General features: G+C 32.9%; 2 protein-coding genes across 2 annotated transcripts; both read right to left on the bottom strand.

Annotated features, from left to right (window-relative positions):
- Window positions 1–990, bottom strand: LOC134726926 (uncharacterized). The gene is made up of 3 exons (XM_063591322.1): window positions 906–990; window positions 499–583; window positions 1–337 (listed from the first exon to the last, which is right to left on the bottom strand). The coding sequence occupies exons 1-3, from the start codon at window positions 987–989 to the stop codon at window positions 171–173; spliced, it is 336 nt and encodes a 111-aa protein (XP_063447392.1). The 5' UTR covers window position 990; the 3' UTR covers window positions 1–170.
- A 4,374-nt stretch (window positions 991–5,364) lies between these two features.
- On the bottom strand, window positions 5,365–12,895 carry LOC134726925 (uncharacterized). Its single transcript, XM_063591321.1, has 5 exons — window positions 12,595–12,895; window positions 10,781–10,870; window positions 7,299–7,383; window positions 6,117–6,278; window positions 5,365–5,510 (listed from the first exon to the last, which is right to left on the bottom strand). Exons 1-5 carry the CDS (start codon window positions 12,739–12,741, stop codon window positions 5,416–5,418), a joined length of 579 nt encoding a protein of 192 aa, XP_063447391.1. The 5' UTR covers window positions 12,742–12,895; the 3' UTR covers window positions 5,365–5,415.
- Between the last annotated feature and the right edge of the window lie 1,962 nt (window positions 12,896–14,857).

The raw sequence follows: 14,857 nt of genomic DNA, 5'->3' as shown, positions 1-14,857 counted from the left end.
TTCTCACGAAGTCCGTATATCATGAACATGCACTAGCGTTACGTTTCAATTAAGATATTTAAACACTAAACAATGGACCAAAGGGTATATAATGGCTGAAAACGGGGAAGTTCGCTATTAAAATGTTGAAATTATTAAACCAGTTAACGATAAACTAAATTGAGAGAAAGTTAACCATTGTTTGCATTTTTACTGATTCCTTGCACTACCAGGGTACAATCATGTGCCATTACAGATACTGTGAGGTTTCCCCATGAGGAGCTCTCAATAAACCATGTATCCACGTCATAAGATACGTCATCACCGATAGTGTTCCTTCCTCTGTATGTAGCATTGCCTAGTTAAAAAAAAGATTGGTAATCAAGTTTTTTGACGATTGTAAATTTGTATTGTTTTTTGTTTATTCAAACGCGTAGATATGTTGCAATTGCTAGTATCAAAAGACAGAAAATCCAAAATAATACACTTTTTCAAAAACAAAACATTATATATACTCACTTTGTATGCATGGTGGCTGCATATTTGATCCATTTGGTAAGTCATTTTTACTACACGATTTTCCAGACAGTATATACTGCTTTTTCTAAAATGAAACACAAGACTTAATCTATTATATATTTAACACTTGAATGAAGGAACAGTAGTATAGTATACCGCTGTTAATTAATCACAAATCGACTAAACAAAACACAAATCGGGTCACAAAGCAAAATCGATAAACACTCATCAATTATAATAGGAAAACATCGAAAAAGCAAACACACTGAACTGCAATAAAAACAAATACCAAGTTGAACTTAAAACGCTTTTCAACAATTTTTCGTTTTTTCGTAAAATGAAAATATTAATCAGTGAGAGCTACATGTTGTCGTTAAAGGCTTTGTGTTGTTATTTCGTATACTCACGTGATTAAAATCCTGCACGATAGTTGTACCATCTTGTCGTTCCATTTTCATCATCAAATTATCGTAGTCATAATACAACTTCATTGAAACCTGTGGAATAAAGAAATACATCAAAATGTACCGTCATTTAAATGTTGAAGGAGGAATGTTATCATAATGTAACGTCATGTATCATGTGGCAGACAGAAAACATTGCAATATATAAAAAAGAAGATGTGGTATGATTGCCAATGAGACAACTATCCACAAAAGACCAAAATGACAAAAACATTAACAATTATAGGTCACCGTACGGCCTTACCATATTTTTTTTCCAAATATTAAAAGAAGTCACATGAGGATGTATTTTTTCTTTCTTCTATGAGAAATATGACATCATAATTAATGGCATTCTTTCATCCAAGAGATACATGAAGTTAAGTTAAAACGGTATTCTTTTCTCCACCTATGTTATGACGTACAATTGTAATAGCATACTTTTTTCTACATGTTGCAGGAAATTACATTTTAATGGATTTCTATATTCGTATGTTAAATGACGTTACATTGTGATGGTATTATTTCTTCAATGTGAAAGAACGAATGAAATTAAAGCGTTACGTTAAGAAACATTTGAAAAAAAAATTCCTTACGTAACGTCATTAATGGATGTACTTTATAGGTGAAATTTAAAAATCAAGAATTCAAATTTGATACAATAAGCCAAAAGAGCATCAGTAAAGGAAAAAAATAAACTGAAATATTGAAGGTCATGGAGCTTCTTTTCGAAATTTTAGAGTTTTTAAATATGGCAGGGAAAAGACCGACTCGGACTTTTTCCTTATAGTTGCATATGTATTATTCGGGTCTCAAATAAGAAAAGAAATCTAGAATTTGCTAAAATTTTGGAAAAGACCTGACACAAATTCTAAAACCTCACCTAAATACATCCTTAATAAGTGAAAGAAAAAAAATCATCATAATGTAACGTCATGTAAAAGAGGGGCGAAAGATACCAGAGGAACATTCCAACCCATAGACCGAAAATGAACCGATAACGCCATGGCTAAAAAAGACAAAAAGATCAATCAGACAAAAATACAAGACACAACGCACAACATAGAAAGCTAAAGACTAAGCATCACAAACCCGACCAAAAACTTCAGGTGCTCCGGAAGGGTACAAAATATATGCAGATCCTGCTCCAAACGTGGCACCCGTCGTGTTGCTCATAAGACAAAAAACCAATATAATGTATCGTCATGTATCCCGTGGAAGAATGACAGTCATTAAAATGTTACATCATTAATCATGAAGAAAGCATGGCATTTTAATGTAACTTCATGTATCTAGTGGAAGGAATTATTACATTATAAAGTTACATCATGAAGCATTAAGAACCTCATTATAATGTTACGTCATGAAACATGTGGAGAAAGAATCTCATTATAATGTAACGTCATGAAACATGTGGAGAAAGAATCTAATTATAATGTAACGTCATGAAACAGGTAATAAAAAGAATGACACTATAATGTATTTAATGCGTTTCTCCCAGTTTTAGTTTGTAACCCGGATTTGACTTTTTCTATCGAATAATGAGTTTCAAACAGCATTATACTACTGTTTCCTTTAAATATCATTTGGCCAAAGGTGGTTATATTTCTTAATCTCATTTGTTTGGCGGTAGTTTGTATGTTTATTAAAACTAGTTTTAAATTCAGAATTGGTCAAAGGAAAATTTCTACAAACAAATCATCAAACAAAAATGAATTATTTTAAAAAGAACTTTAGTCAGTCGAGACAACATATAATCTTATTCGAGCTATCATTGTGCCAATGTTAACAATAGTTCGAATTATATTATATGCTCATTCCCTCGAGAGAAAAAAATAACACGCGTTTGCAGTAGTGTCTTAATTTAAGAACCTATTAAGATTGACTCTCAAAAGGTAAAACGCAATGGGTGGACATTACACACTCAATTAAGATAATCAAGTTATTTTTTTCTATCATGTTATATCAATAGAAGATAGACCAGTGCATAGTTTCACGAGTGATTCAACAAATAACTTACCTCCAGGGTAGAAGGAGTACCATTGACGTATAATCCAGTGACCCGGTGAAGATCAGCTGTTAATGAAGGTTTTGAGCAACAAAGTGTCGGAGATACAGCAGCCCTTGTGACAGAAAATAGAATAAGGAAGCATACAAAACGTTCCATCGCGAATTTTTAAAGAAGTAATACCAAGGTCCTTCTAACCAATAATCATGTCTTAAACTTACCAAAAATTACTATCTTCGATTTTCCAGATGCGTTTTCACATTCAATAGATAAGTTCATAACATATAGATCTATTACAGAAATATTTACCTTTTCGTTTTCAGATTGGTTTGAAAAAACTCAAATATTTGGAATATATGGGTAAAAGAATAATTTGACATTTAAAATCCTGTGAAAATATCGAAATACTATAAAATCTAGAATTGTATGGGTTCTGCAGTTTCTGCATGGTCATACAAAAAGCACAAACAAAATGCAGGGACCGCACCATGAGTTTGCTCAATATATTTGACATATGAAAGAATTTATGCAATAAGAACTAAAAGAAGTATAAATGCACTATTGAAACGTTTTGATCTAAACAAAATATTTAACAGAATACTCATTTTAATATGATCTTTCGTCGGGATTTTCTTTTTCCGTAATCAACGTCAACTACTTCATGAATGTATCAGACTGTGATTTTTCACTTGCAGTACAAAAAAGTGTTGTCTGTTTGTCTTTTTCGTTTTTAGCCATGTCGTTGTCAGTTTTTGTTTTCGATTTTTGAATTTGATTGTCCGTCTGGTATCTTTCGTCCCTCTTTTAATGCCAATGAACTGTAAAAAGGTAATGTTACAGTTGGTAAAATTTTACATACAACTTTGACTCGTTGAATTATATCTGAAAATCTAAAAAATGATGTATCTCTTTTATTGTATGAAATATAAATGATTGGATCCTTTCAACATAGTTGAACAACTGTATAAGGAAGCACATAAGACTGACAAAAAAACGTCTATAAATCTATCTTAAATTAAAATCAAATTTCCATTTTTTTAAACATACATTTTTCTTTAAAACCTTTATGTTGTTGATACATACATATTTTTTTTTAACGAAACCAGATTATCATATAGTAAAAACTGGATCTCGTTACGATTATTTCGACATTTTGTAGTATCTTTTTCACCAGGTTAACTACTTTTATTGATGTATGCATCGAGTCGACATAAATAATCAATTTAATTCAGAATTATATATCTTAAGCATAGATACTAATTGATCTTTTTTCAATGACGGGAAAAGGCCGACTCTGACCTTCAGCTTTATTTAGGATTGGTAAACAGTCACCAAAGGCTGTATAACCCAACACGCCTGACGCGCGCCTCTCCTACTCAAGACCCACCAGTACATTTGGGGTTAAAATTGTAAGAAGAAAAAAATAGAATCTGCTAAAATTTTGGTTATGAACTTTTTATAAGCTATAAAAGTCTTGTATGAAAAGAAAAGTAGTAGATATGAAACAAACTATTTTACCCTGGGTAGATATATGAGATTTGAACATTAGTAAATTACTGTTAACTCCTAGTCGAAAACTGGATTCACAATAACAACGTCCATTATTATATATATTCGGTTTATCTTAGCTATAAAACCAGGTTAGTGCAATCCACCGTTTTCTACATAAGAAAATACCTGTACCAAGTCAGGAATAGGATAGTAGTTTCATTCGTTTGATGTGTTTGTGGTTTGATCTTTGCCATTTGATTAGGGACTTTCCGTTTTGATTTTTTTCGGAGTTCAGTATTCTTGTGATCTTACTTTTATTGATCTAAGATATATTGATTTAAAAACAAAGAAAACAACTGCAAGACTCGAATGTGACAATTTTGTTTAGCTTTATGGCATGATGATGTATTTCAATTATGTGTCAAATCATGTTTAGAAATTATTTTACATTAAAAAGGGGCGAAAGATACCAGAGAGACATTCAAACTCCAGTCAAAATTATCTAACAACGCTATGGCTAAAACAGAAAAAGACCAACATACAAGCAATAGTACACAAAACACCACATAGAAAATTACGAAAAAATAAACAATAACTAAACTATTTGTAGAATCAGAAAACGAGAAAAAAAATCACAGTCAAAAAGAAATAACCAGCAATAACAAAACAGTACACAGAAAACTTAAGATTGAGCAAATCAAACCCAAATAAATCCCAGTGACGAGCGCAGGTGATGTACGATACTCGTTCTAATCTGCAAGTATGATATCAGTTGTCACGTTGCTCATGTCATGCTAGCTACTAAACATCTGGTGATGGGTCTAATTTAACAATCGAGAAAAAGAGGAAGTGGTTGTGATGTTATACACATGTACGACCGTTTGCGTAAGTTATTGATATGTTAGGCATACGTATAAGTAGAAATCATCACATTGTTTTATTCATCTGAAATTAATATAGTCTGTCTTTCAATGTTCAATGCCCAGGACAAGGTTGTGGTACTTGGAATGTAGTGGCGGCTAGAGTTGGAAATTGTACGTTGTGGTAAAATACTGTTGTTTGTGACACAACTGAAAGTACGAATGCAATGGTTATTGTAAAGTTTACAGTATTAAATGAACAAAAATAATACATATGCCAACAAATTCGGGTTGAGGGTAAACTTGATTTAGTAGACCTTTAGAGTTAAAGCAGTCTTTTAAGTTTTAATAGAGACTTCTGGGCTTTCATCACTGTTAGTCATGTTTTGTATCCCTACTTTATATTGTCGATTCTTAAATCATGGAAGACTAACAAGTTTTTTTGGTTTCAATAAATGCAGTGTGTTAAGAAAATCTGAAACCTTTTATATTTCACGACATGTGTTCAAATGCGATGTATAAATGAAGAAGAAAGCATGTAAATACATAATGGGTTCCATCACATTAATTTGAAATTTGATACATGCCTATCAATAAATAGATTTTTATTTATTAAATTGACTCTTAGTCTCGAATGCTTCGATCTGGATAAAGCATATATCACTGACAACAAAACCTGGATTAGGGTTAGATGAAAATTCTATTCAGAAATCAATTTACACATTCAACAGACGTATTGAAGGTGTCCATTTTGCATAGATAGAACATATAAAACAGATTAATTTTCTGAGGTATAACGTGCAAATATAAACATACCATTATTTTCATTGGTACTGGTTCCTTGCATAACTGGTGTGCAGTCGTGAGCCATCACAGAAACTGTTATATTTCCCCATGGGGTTCCCGCAATAAACCACGTGTCAACATCATAGGTGACGTCATCACCGATAGTTCTTCTTCCTCTGTATGTAGCATTACCTGAATAACAAATAGATTGGAAATTATGTCTAAGTTCAGATAAAAAAAATCTGTTCATTTGTAATTGCCAAGCATAAAACAGGAATAAAACAAACAAACCACCCACAAAAACCGCCGGTTGCCTCTGTAAATTCAAATTACCACTTTTGTTCAGAATAAGAACTTTGATTACTGCCTATATAATGTCGGATCACCGCCTGTGTAATGTCGGATTATCGCCTATGTTATGTCGAATCACCGCCTATGTAATATCGGATTAACATCTATGTAACGTCGAGTCAACGCTTATGTAATATCGCATCACTGCCTATATAATGTTAGATCAACGCCTATGTAATGTCGGATCAACGCTTATGTAATGTCGGATCAACATCTATGTAATGTTAGATCAACGCCTATGTAATGTCGAGTCAACGCTTATGTAATGTCGGATCAACGCCTTAGTAATATCAGATCAACATCTATGTAATGACGAGTCAACGTTTATGTAATGTCGGATCAACGCCTTAGTAATATCAGATCAACATCTATGTAATGTCGAGTCAACGATTATGTAATGTCGAATCAACGCTTATGTAATGTCGGATCAACACCTATATAATGTCAGATAAACGCCTATGTAATGTCGGATCAACGTCTATGTGTCGGATCAACGCCTATGTAATGCCAGATCAACCCCTATGTAATGTCGAGTGAACGTTCATGTTATGTCGAGTCAACGCTTATGTAATGTCGGATCACCGCCAATGTAATGTCGGATCAACGCCTATGTAATGTTGGATCAACGCCTATGTGTTTTATACATTTATTTTTCGTAAGACCTTTGCGACATCTAATTCGAATGCCTGAATTCATCGGGACCTTTTACGCAACAGAAATGATCGTGACCTCTAGATGTACTTTAATGTTAAGTTTTATTGACACATTCCCAACATTGGGATCTCCATTTGTACATATTCCAGTTTGGATTATTCTTAATTAATAACAGCAAATTATAAGTTTTATAAAAAATATACTTACTTGGTACACATGGTGGTTGTAGTTGTATGTCTGTAGGTATTTTGTCTTTACGACATGATTTTCCAGATATTGTATACTGCTGTGTCTGCAATAGAATACTATATTGAAAAATGCTGACGATCAACAATTTTTTGTGTTTATCTTATTTAAACAGATTAAAAGATTTTTGCTTGACTTATGTTCTCTTGAAGTTCTTACTTTGTTATGCTAATCAGATTCAAACTTGCTGATTATATGAGTTTCAAATCTATGTACTTATGATGATAATATTCTTTACAAAGGAAAAAATTGTCGGCATTCAACTCACAATTTCACCGAACTTTTGAGCAAACTTATCAGAAGAGATATGGTTACGATACAATTGTCGGTTCATTAAAGATGACATGTTTTGGTATTAATATTGATTCACTCATAGGGTCTTTTCATCAGAAATACACACATGTACTCTAAGAACCAGTTGTTGGCATAACATGGGTTATATTTTTACATATACTTTATGATTCTTACCCCAAACGGGTGGAATTGTGCTTGATTTTCATATGATTAAGACAAAAGGTCTATCAGTTTAATTGTGGCATGCCAGTAACTGCTAGTAGTCCTTTGTTTGTATATGTATCATCGTCATTTAACTTAGTTTCTTTTGTTACCTTTTCTGACATCGGACTCGGACTTCTTAGTTTTACTGTGTTTATACTGTGGGTTTGTTTATTCTCTATTGGCTTTTTATATAGAGAAGGGTTGACATCTCACAAAAATGTTTAACCTCGTCAGTTTTGTGTCTGTACCGAGTTAGGAGCATCTGGCCTTTGTTAGTCTTGTATGTTTTTCTATTTTCATTTTAGTTCATTTATATGTTTTAAAGTTTAGTGTAAGGTCCATTTTCCTGGAAATTAGTACACATTTTTATTTCGTTGTCAGGTGGGCCTCAGCTGACAACTAAATTAAAATATGTACTAAAAGTACAGTACCATATACCTCCTTGATTATATCCTGTATGATAGCTGTGTCATTAGCTTGCTCCAATTTCATCTTACTATACAAATCCTTGATACAATATATACCTAATTTAATAATATCCTGTATGATAGTTATGTCATCAGCTTGTTCTAACTTTATCTTAGTATACAAATCCTTGATATACTATATACCTTCCTTATAAAAATCATGTGTGCTAGTTGTGCCATCAGGTTGGTCCAATTTTATCTTACTATAAAAACCCTCGATATACTTTATACCTACTTGATTAAAATTCAGTATGGTAGTTGTGCCATCAGAGTGCTCCAATTTTATCTTACTATATAAATCCTCTATATAATCTGTTAATAACACTTCCCTACGAAATGTGTTATCAAATGGTCTGAAATATCGTGAGCCTAAATCCATCAATTGAAAATACAACTTTAAAATTTTGATGGATTCATTTGAGGATTATGCCAGGCAATAGGCTAAGCGCGAGAAGGAAAACGTATACACTGTTTCAGAATGGATTAAAGCAGTGAGGTTGTTGATACAAATCAGAATTAAGAAACTGAACGGGTCTATCAATGCCCATGCTACGTCAATCTTTTAAGACCCAATTGTTGCAATACACCTATCCTACCTCCATGACAAATATGTTGTTGTTCCCGCAGATAAAGTCTTAAACAACATCGTTTTAGTGTGTAAAATTCATTACGTTAACTGCTTGATAAACGAATTAGGTATTAACACTTGGCAACTCAACATTTACGACACTTACCAAAGAGGAAATCCTGGATAATCATAGTTCTGTTCTATGTTCCTTTGGAATTTCTACCAAAGATGAAGAACTGGATCTACAGTCACTGTATTTAATACCTAAACTACATAACGCGTAACTACATATCTGTCATAGCAAACAACGGTATACTACTGGTTCTTCCAAGTGCTTCACGAAACCGCTTTCTAAATTATCAACATCTATATTATCAACAATGAAAGACTGGCTTAAAACTTATTGTGAAACTGCCTATTCTTGAGGTGGCAAACTAAAAGACAAATTGAAAGAGTTGCTATTGCTTTGTTTTATAAAAAAGAATGGTCAACGTAGATACAAGTATCTTGTCTAAGGGAGGGATAAATCCTACTTTGCAAAGGATCACTCTGATTCAAACACAGAATTATCCCAAACTGACATTATCAAGATGCTTGATTTCTTGATTGACAACATGTTGTTACGTTCGGAGTACGTGTTTTTCAACAGACTGTTTGCATTCCAATGGGAACAAAGTGTGCCCCTCTTCTTGCCGACTTGTTTCTTTATTATAATGAGGCTGACTTCATACAGGAACTTCTTGTAAAAAATAAGTAGCAATACTAGTATCCTTTAACTCTACTTTTCGCTATATAGATGATGTTCTTTCACTAAATAATTCAAAATTTGGTGACTATATGTTGAACGCATCTATCCCATCGAACTAGAGATAAAGGATACTACAGATACATTTAAGTCGGCCTCATATCTTGACTTACATCTAGAAATTGACAATGAGGGTCGGTTGAAAACACAACTTTCCGACAAATGAGATGATTTCAGCTTTCAAATTGTGAACTTTCCATTTCTAAGTAGCAACATTCCAGCAGCACCTGCATACGGGTATGGACCTCCCAATTGATACGATATTCCCGTGCTTGCATTTCCTATCATGATGTTCTTGATAGAGAGTTGCTGCTCACAAGGAAGCTATTAAACCAAGAGTTCAACATGCTGAATTTGAAATCATCCTTTCGTAAATTTTACTGACGTCATCACGGGTTTGTTGACCGTCATGGAATAACCGTTTAACAAATGATATCGGATATGTTCCTTACGTCGTAACTACAATCCCCTTCATTTTCATGAATGTGACCTACCAAATTAGACTATTTACCGGATTTGCTATCACATAAGCAACATGACGGGTGCCACATGTAGAGCAGGATCTGCTTACCCTTTAAGTTTTTTTTGGAGTTCGTGTTGCTTATTCTTTAGTTTTCTATGTTTTGTCATGTATACTTTTGTTTGTCTGTTTGTCTTTTTCGTCAGTTTAAGCCATCGAGTTGTCAGTTTATTTTCTATCTATGAGTTTGACTGTTCCTCTGGTATCTTTCGTCCCTCTTTTATACCTACTAGTACTTTGTCAAAAAAAGTATGATATTGATAGTTGTGTCATCAGATTGCTCCAATTTTATTTTACTATATATCCTCGATATACGTTAAACCTACTTAATTTAAATTCAGTATGTAATTTGTGCCATCAGATTGTTCCAATTTTTTTACTATATAAATCATTCATATAATTTATACCTACTTAATTAAAATTTAGTATGGTAGTTGTGTTTTTAGCTTGCTCAAATTTTATCCAACTATACAAATCCTTGATATACTATATACCTACTTGATTAAAATCCTGTACGATAGTTGTGTCATTAGCTTGGTCCAATTTTATCTTACTATACAAGTCATTGATAAACTATACACCTACTTTATTAAAATCCTGAATGATAGTTGTTCCATCAGCTTGTTCCAATTTTACCATCATAGTATCGTAATCATACTGTATTTTTATTGCTGCCTGTTGAAGAAAAAAATGCATTCAATATAACAATTAAGAAATGACAGGACCCGTCATGTCTTCATGAGATTGATAAGCATTGGTTCAAGGGTCGGAATGAGGGTGTAAATATAGATTCATTGTAAGCTACCTTTCTATGATTGAACTTGATGCGACTATCATACAAGTGAGAGGTTAAGGTTCCACTAAAGTCAAAATATAGGACACTTCATAAACATCTAAACTTTGCCTGTATTTTTCAACCTATAATGAATAAAGTCATAAACTATGAAAAAATATGTTCATTTAAACATACTTTACATATACACTCAGTGTAAATTGTAAATAAACTTGAAATTATTATGTTGTGGCCAAACCGGTTCTTGGGGTGAACACTAAATTTTCAAAAAAATCTGCAGGCCTGCAAGACGACTTAATTTGCTTAAAATTGGTATGGATGAATACTGTAACATGTAATGCAGGGCAAGCTAATGCTGATTTGTCACATACATATGTTTTAATGGCATATTTGTCCAATTTCTGTATTGTACCTTCCATATTCGTTCACTTAGATATATGAAATTAACTGAAACTCGAAAATCAATACATTTTATAAAAAATCAACAATGGCTTGCCCTGCATTACATGTAATAGTATTCGTCCATACCAATTTTAAGCAAATTAAGTCGTCTTGAAGGCCTGCAGATTTTTTTGGAAAATTTAGTGTTCACCCCAAGAACCGGTTTGGCCACAACATAACAATTTCAAGTTTATTTACAATTTACACAGTGTGTATATGTAAAGTATGTTTTAATGAACATATGTTTTCATAGTTTATGACTTTATTCATTATAGGTTGAAAAATACAGGCAAAGTTTAGATGTTTATGAAGTGTCCTATATTTTGACTTTAGTGGAACCTTAAGCGCTTTCAAAACCAGGTTTAATCCAATGTACCAAGTCAGGAATATGACAGTTGTTGTCCATTCGTGTGATGTGTTTTATCATTTGAATTTGCCAATTGATTACTGGAAGGGACTTTCCGTTTTGAATTTGAGTACAGTATTTTAGTGATTTTACTTTTTTCTAATTTGTCGGGATTTAACAACAACAAATAATGTAAAATATACTGATTTGTTACATGAAATAAGACTAGTTAGGTGCAGTTGATCGAAACAATGATTTTTTTAAAGAATGATTCGTCATATACAATTCATTATTTGTGTCATACAATTCTATTTTGTAAAACAAAATTAACGAGATGTGGTATGATTGTCAAGAAAACAGATATGAGGCAGAGAAAAAAGAAAATCAACAACGTTAACCAAAAACATAAGACATGTAGCAACCACTAATATCACTATATTACAGACTCCTGACTTGGGATAGGCATATGACATATGATGCACGACTGTTAAACGAGGTTAAACATGTTTGTTCTGTCACAGCCTCCCTTAACCGAAGACAGTGGTGTAATAGCACAACAAAAGAACAAACTGTAAACATCAATGTGAAATTGCTTTACTTTACTCAAATCGAGTTTGAAATGGCTTTACTTTACTCAAATCGACCATTAACATACGTCAAACCGGTTTTCTATATATTTGGGAGACCACACATTCTTTCTAAGAAGTTTATATCAAGACCGTGCACATTTATTACAATGATGGGGAATACTTACCTCCACAGTAGCAGAAGCACCATTTGTGTAAGATCCAGTGATTTGATGTTATGGAAATGACTTACCTCCACTGTGGCAGGAGTACCATTTGTGTAAGATCCAGTGATCTGAACAAGCTCAGCTGTCATTTGATGTTTTGCACAGCATGGTTTCGGAACTACTGCTGCAGACGTGGCAGAAAATAGACCGAGTATACAAACAAAAAGTAGCATCTCAAAATTTGTAAATGCAGGAATAAAAGTTAATCACTATCAGCTAGACTTATATCAATCTTATTCAGAATGACTAATATTTTCCAGATGGTTTTTTCACATGCAGTAGATAAGTATATTACGTATATACATGTAAGAACTATTGCACTTTTCACGTTCAAATTGAGTGAAAAACATCACCCATAAATATCATGCGAAATGATAATTTTATGACAAAAATGTGAACTGTAAGAGCATTTAAAAACCAAGAGTGCATCTGATAAGATGTCTCGCCTGTTTTCTTGTGATTGATGTTCAGAGTCTGTAATATGATTTTTTATTACATGTGTCAAATAAAACTTCACATTATCAGTGCATGATAGCTACCTATACATGAACATGAGGTCAAGGTCAGATGTCGCTGACAGATGAACCATGCCTGACAGACATGTTCACCTTACAATCATTTCACACAACAAATGTAATGGTCAAATTACTAAAAATTTCTGAGAAACAAACGTAAAAACATTGTCCAATGAACCACGAAATGGGGTCAAGGTCATATGAAACATGCCAGACAGTGTACACCGTACGATCATTTCATACACGAAATTTTATTTACCTTTTGATAAAAGTATCTGATAAACTGTAAATTGACCAATGGGTCACGGTCATATGAAACAGCTCAGTTTTAAACAAGATTCCATATACAAGATATTACAGTATAATATTTGAGAAATATACCAAACCACAGAAACTAAAGTCAGTCTTGATAACAGACCAACGAAGATAGTTCGAAGTCATGTGAACCTTGTCTGATAGATTTAGATTACCGTAGCAATATTGGACTTTTAGGTCCTCAATGCTCTTCAACTTGTTTGGCTTTCTAATTGTTTTGATCTAAGCAACACTGACGGGTATGAAGACGAAAAGAGCGTCTGGCGTATCAAATTACCAGCCTGGTACCTTTGATAACTATTTACACCACTGGATCGATGAAAATGCTGGTAGAAGTTTCTTCCCCAACTGTATCACCAGCCCGCGCCGGTAGTAAGCACTTCGGGGTTGACATGAATATCAATTAAATGATCATTTTGTTTATAAATTAACTGTTTGCAATAGTATGAATTGTTCGAAATGCCAATGATATTCTTATATTAAGCATAGATAACCTTAGTCGTATTTGGCACAACTTTTTGGAATTTTAGGTTTTACATGCTCTTAAAGAGGAGGACGAAAAATACCAGAGGGACAGTCAAACTTTATACTAGTTTGGCTTTCGAACTATTTTGATCTGAGCTTCACTGATGAGTTTTATGTAGACGAAATGCACGTTTGACGTATCAAATTATAAGCTTGGTACTTTTGATGACTACAGGCCTTGTAAGGAACATATAAACCAATTATTGTAATGTGAGAACTTTACATAAACTTTTTTTATCAAGCAAGTCACTAAACCTTGAAAACGAGGACAAGGACAATGGACATATGACAAATGGAAACTTTGTAACATGATTGACATAAGGTACTTAGTGTATACAAAATGATACAAGGCATGAATCAATCGAAGTCGCATATCTTCTGAAATATAAAGCTTTATAAAAGTAGATTACGTTACCGCTGCCGCCGGATTGTCATCCCTGTCTTGTATTTTGGAGAGATAAAGAGAAAACAAAAACCAACTTAATGTTAAATTTAATTCTTTGGACATCCCATCAAAAACAATAAAAATTGTATGTTCTATTCAACGAAATGAATAAATACACAATACTAGTCTAGTATATATGGGATATGTGTCATTTAGACATCAGTAGTACAACACACACAAAAAATGCTTTCCTTGAGTTAAATTGAGGTTTCAATGACAGAAACGTGTTTAAATGGGTCATTATACAACGTGTCTGAACTTTTGAATTAATACCAGTTAAGTTCCAAAAATTGACTTAAGGATTGATCCTTGTTTATTCAGCTATCATATGATGTTAAGACCAGTATAACCGTTTTTATACTTTTAAAATTTATTTACTAGTATCCCGTTTAAAATTGAAGTATTTGCATGATCTTAAGCAATGTCATAAATATATATATACGTGTTGTTTATTATTTTAATATTATCATGTAATTAATATAGAAGAAA

The sequence above is a fragment of the Mytilus trossulus genome, chromosome 7 (genome assembly GCF_036588685.1).
Source record: "Mytilus trossulus isolate FHL-02 chromosome 7, PNRI_Mtr1.1.1.hap1, whole genome shotgun sequence".
In the NCBI taxonomy this organism is placed as follows: Eukaryota; Metazoa; Mollusca; class Bivalvia; order Mytilida; family Mytilidae; genus Mytilus; species Mytilus trossulus.
The sequence above is the reverse complement of the archived record's forward strand: the minus strand, read 5'-3'. Positions and strand labels throughout refer to the sequence as shown.

What these genes read in the sequence shown, in the direction of transcription:
- LOC134726926 (XM_063591322.1), bottom strand. Translation starts at nt 989, where the DNA reads ATGAAGTTGTATTATGACTACGATAATTTGATGATGAAAATGGAACGA. An exon ending in TCGTGCAGGATTTTAATCAC is followed by an intron (nt 584 to 905) that starts GTGAGTATACGA and finishes GTTTCATTTTAG; the next exon opens with AAAAAGCAGTATATACTGTC. An exon ending in GCAGCCACCATGCATACAAA is followed by an intron (nt 338 to 498) that starts GTGAGTATATAT and finishes TTTTTTAACTAG; the next exon opens with GCAATGCTACATACAGAGGA.
- LOC134726925 (XM_063591321.1), bottom strand. Translation starts at nt 12,741, where the DNA reads ATGCTACTTTTTGTTTGTATACTCGGTCTATTTTCTGCCACGTCTGCA. An exon ending in TCATTCAGGATTTTAATAAA is followed by an intron (nt 7,384 to 10,780) that starts GTAGGTGTATAG and finishes ATTCTATTGCAG; the next exon opens with ACACAGCAGTATACAATATC. An exon ending in CAGTACCAATGAAAATAATG is followed by an intron (nt 5,511 to 6,116) that starts GTATGTTTATAT and finishes TCGTACTTTCAG; the next exon opens with TTGTGTCACAAACAACAGTA.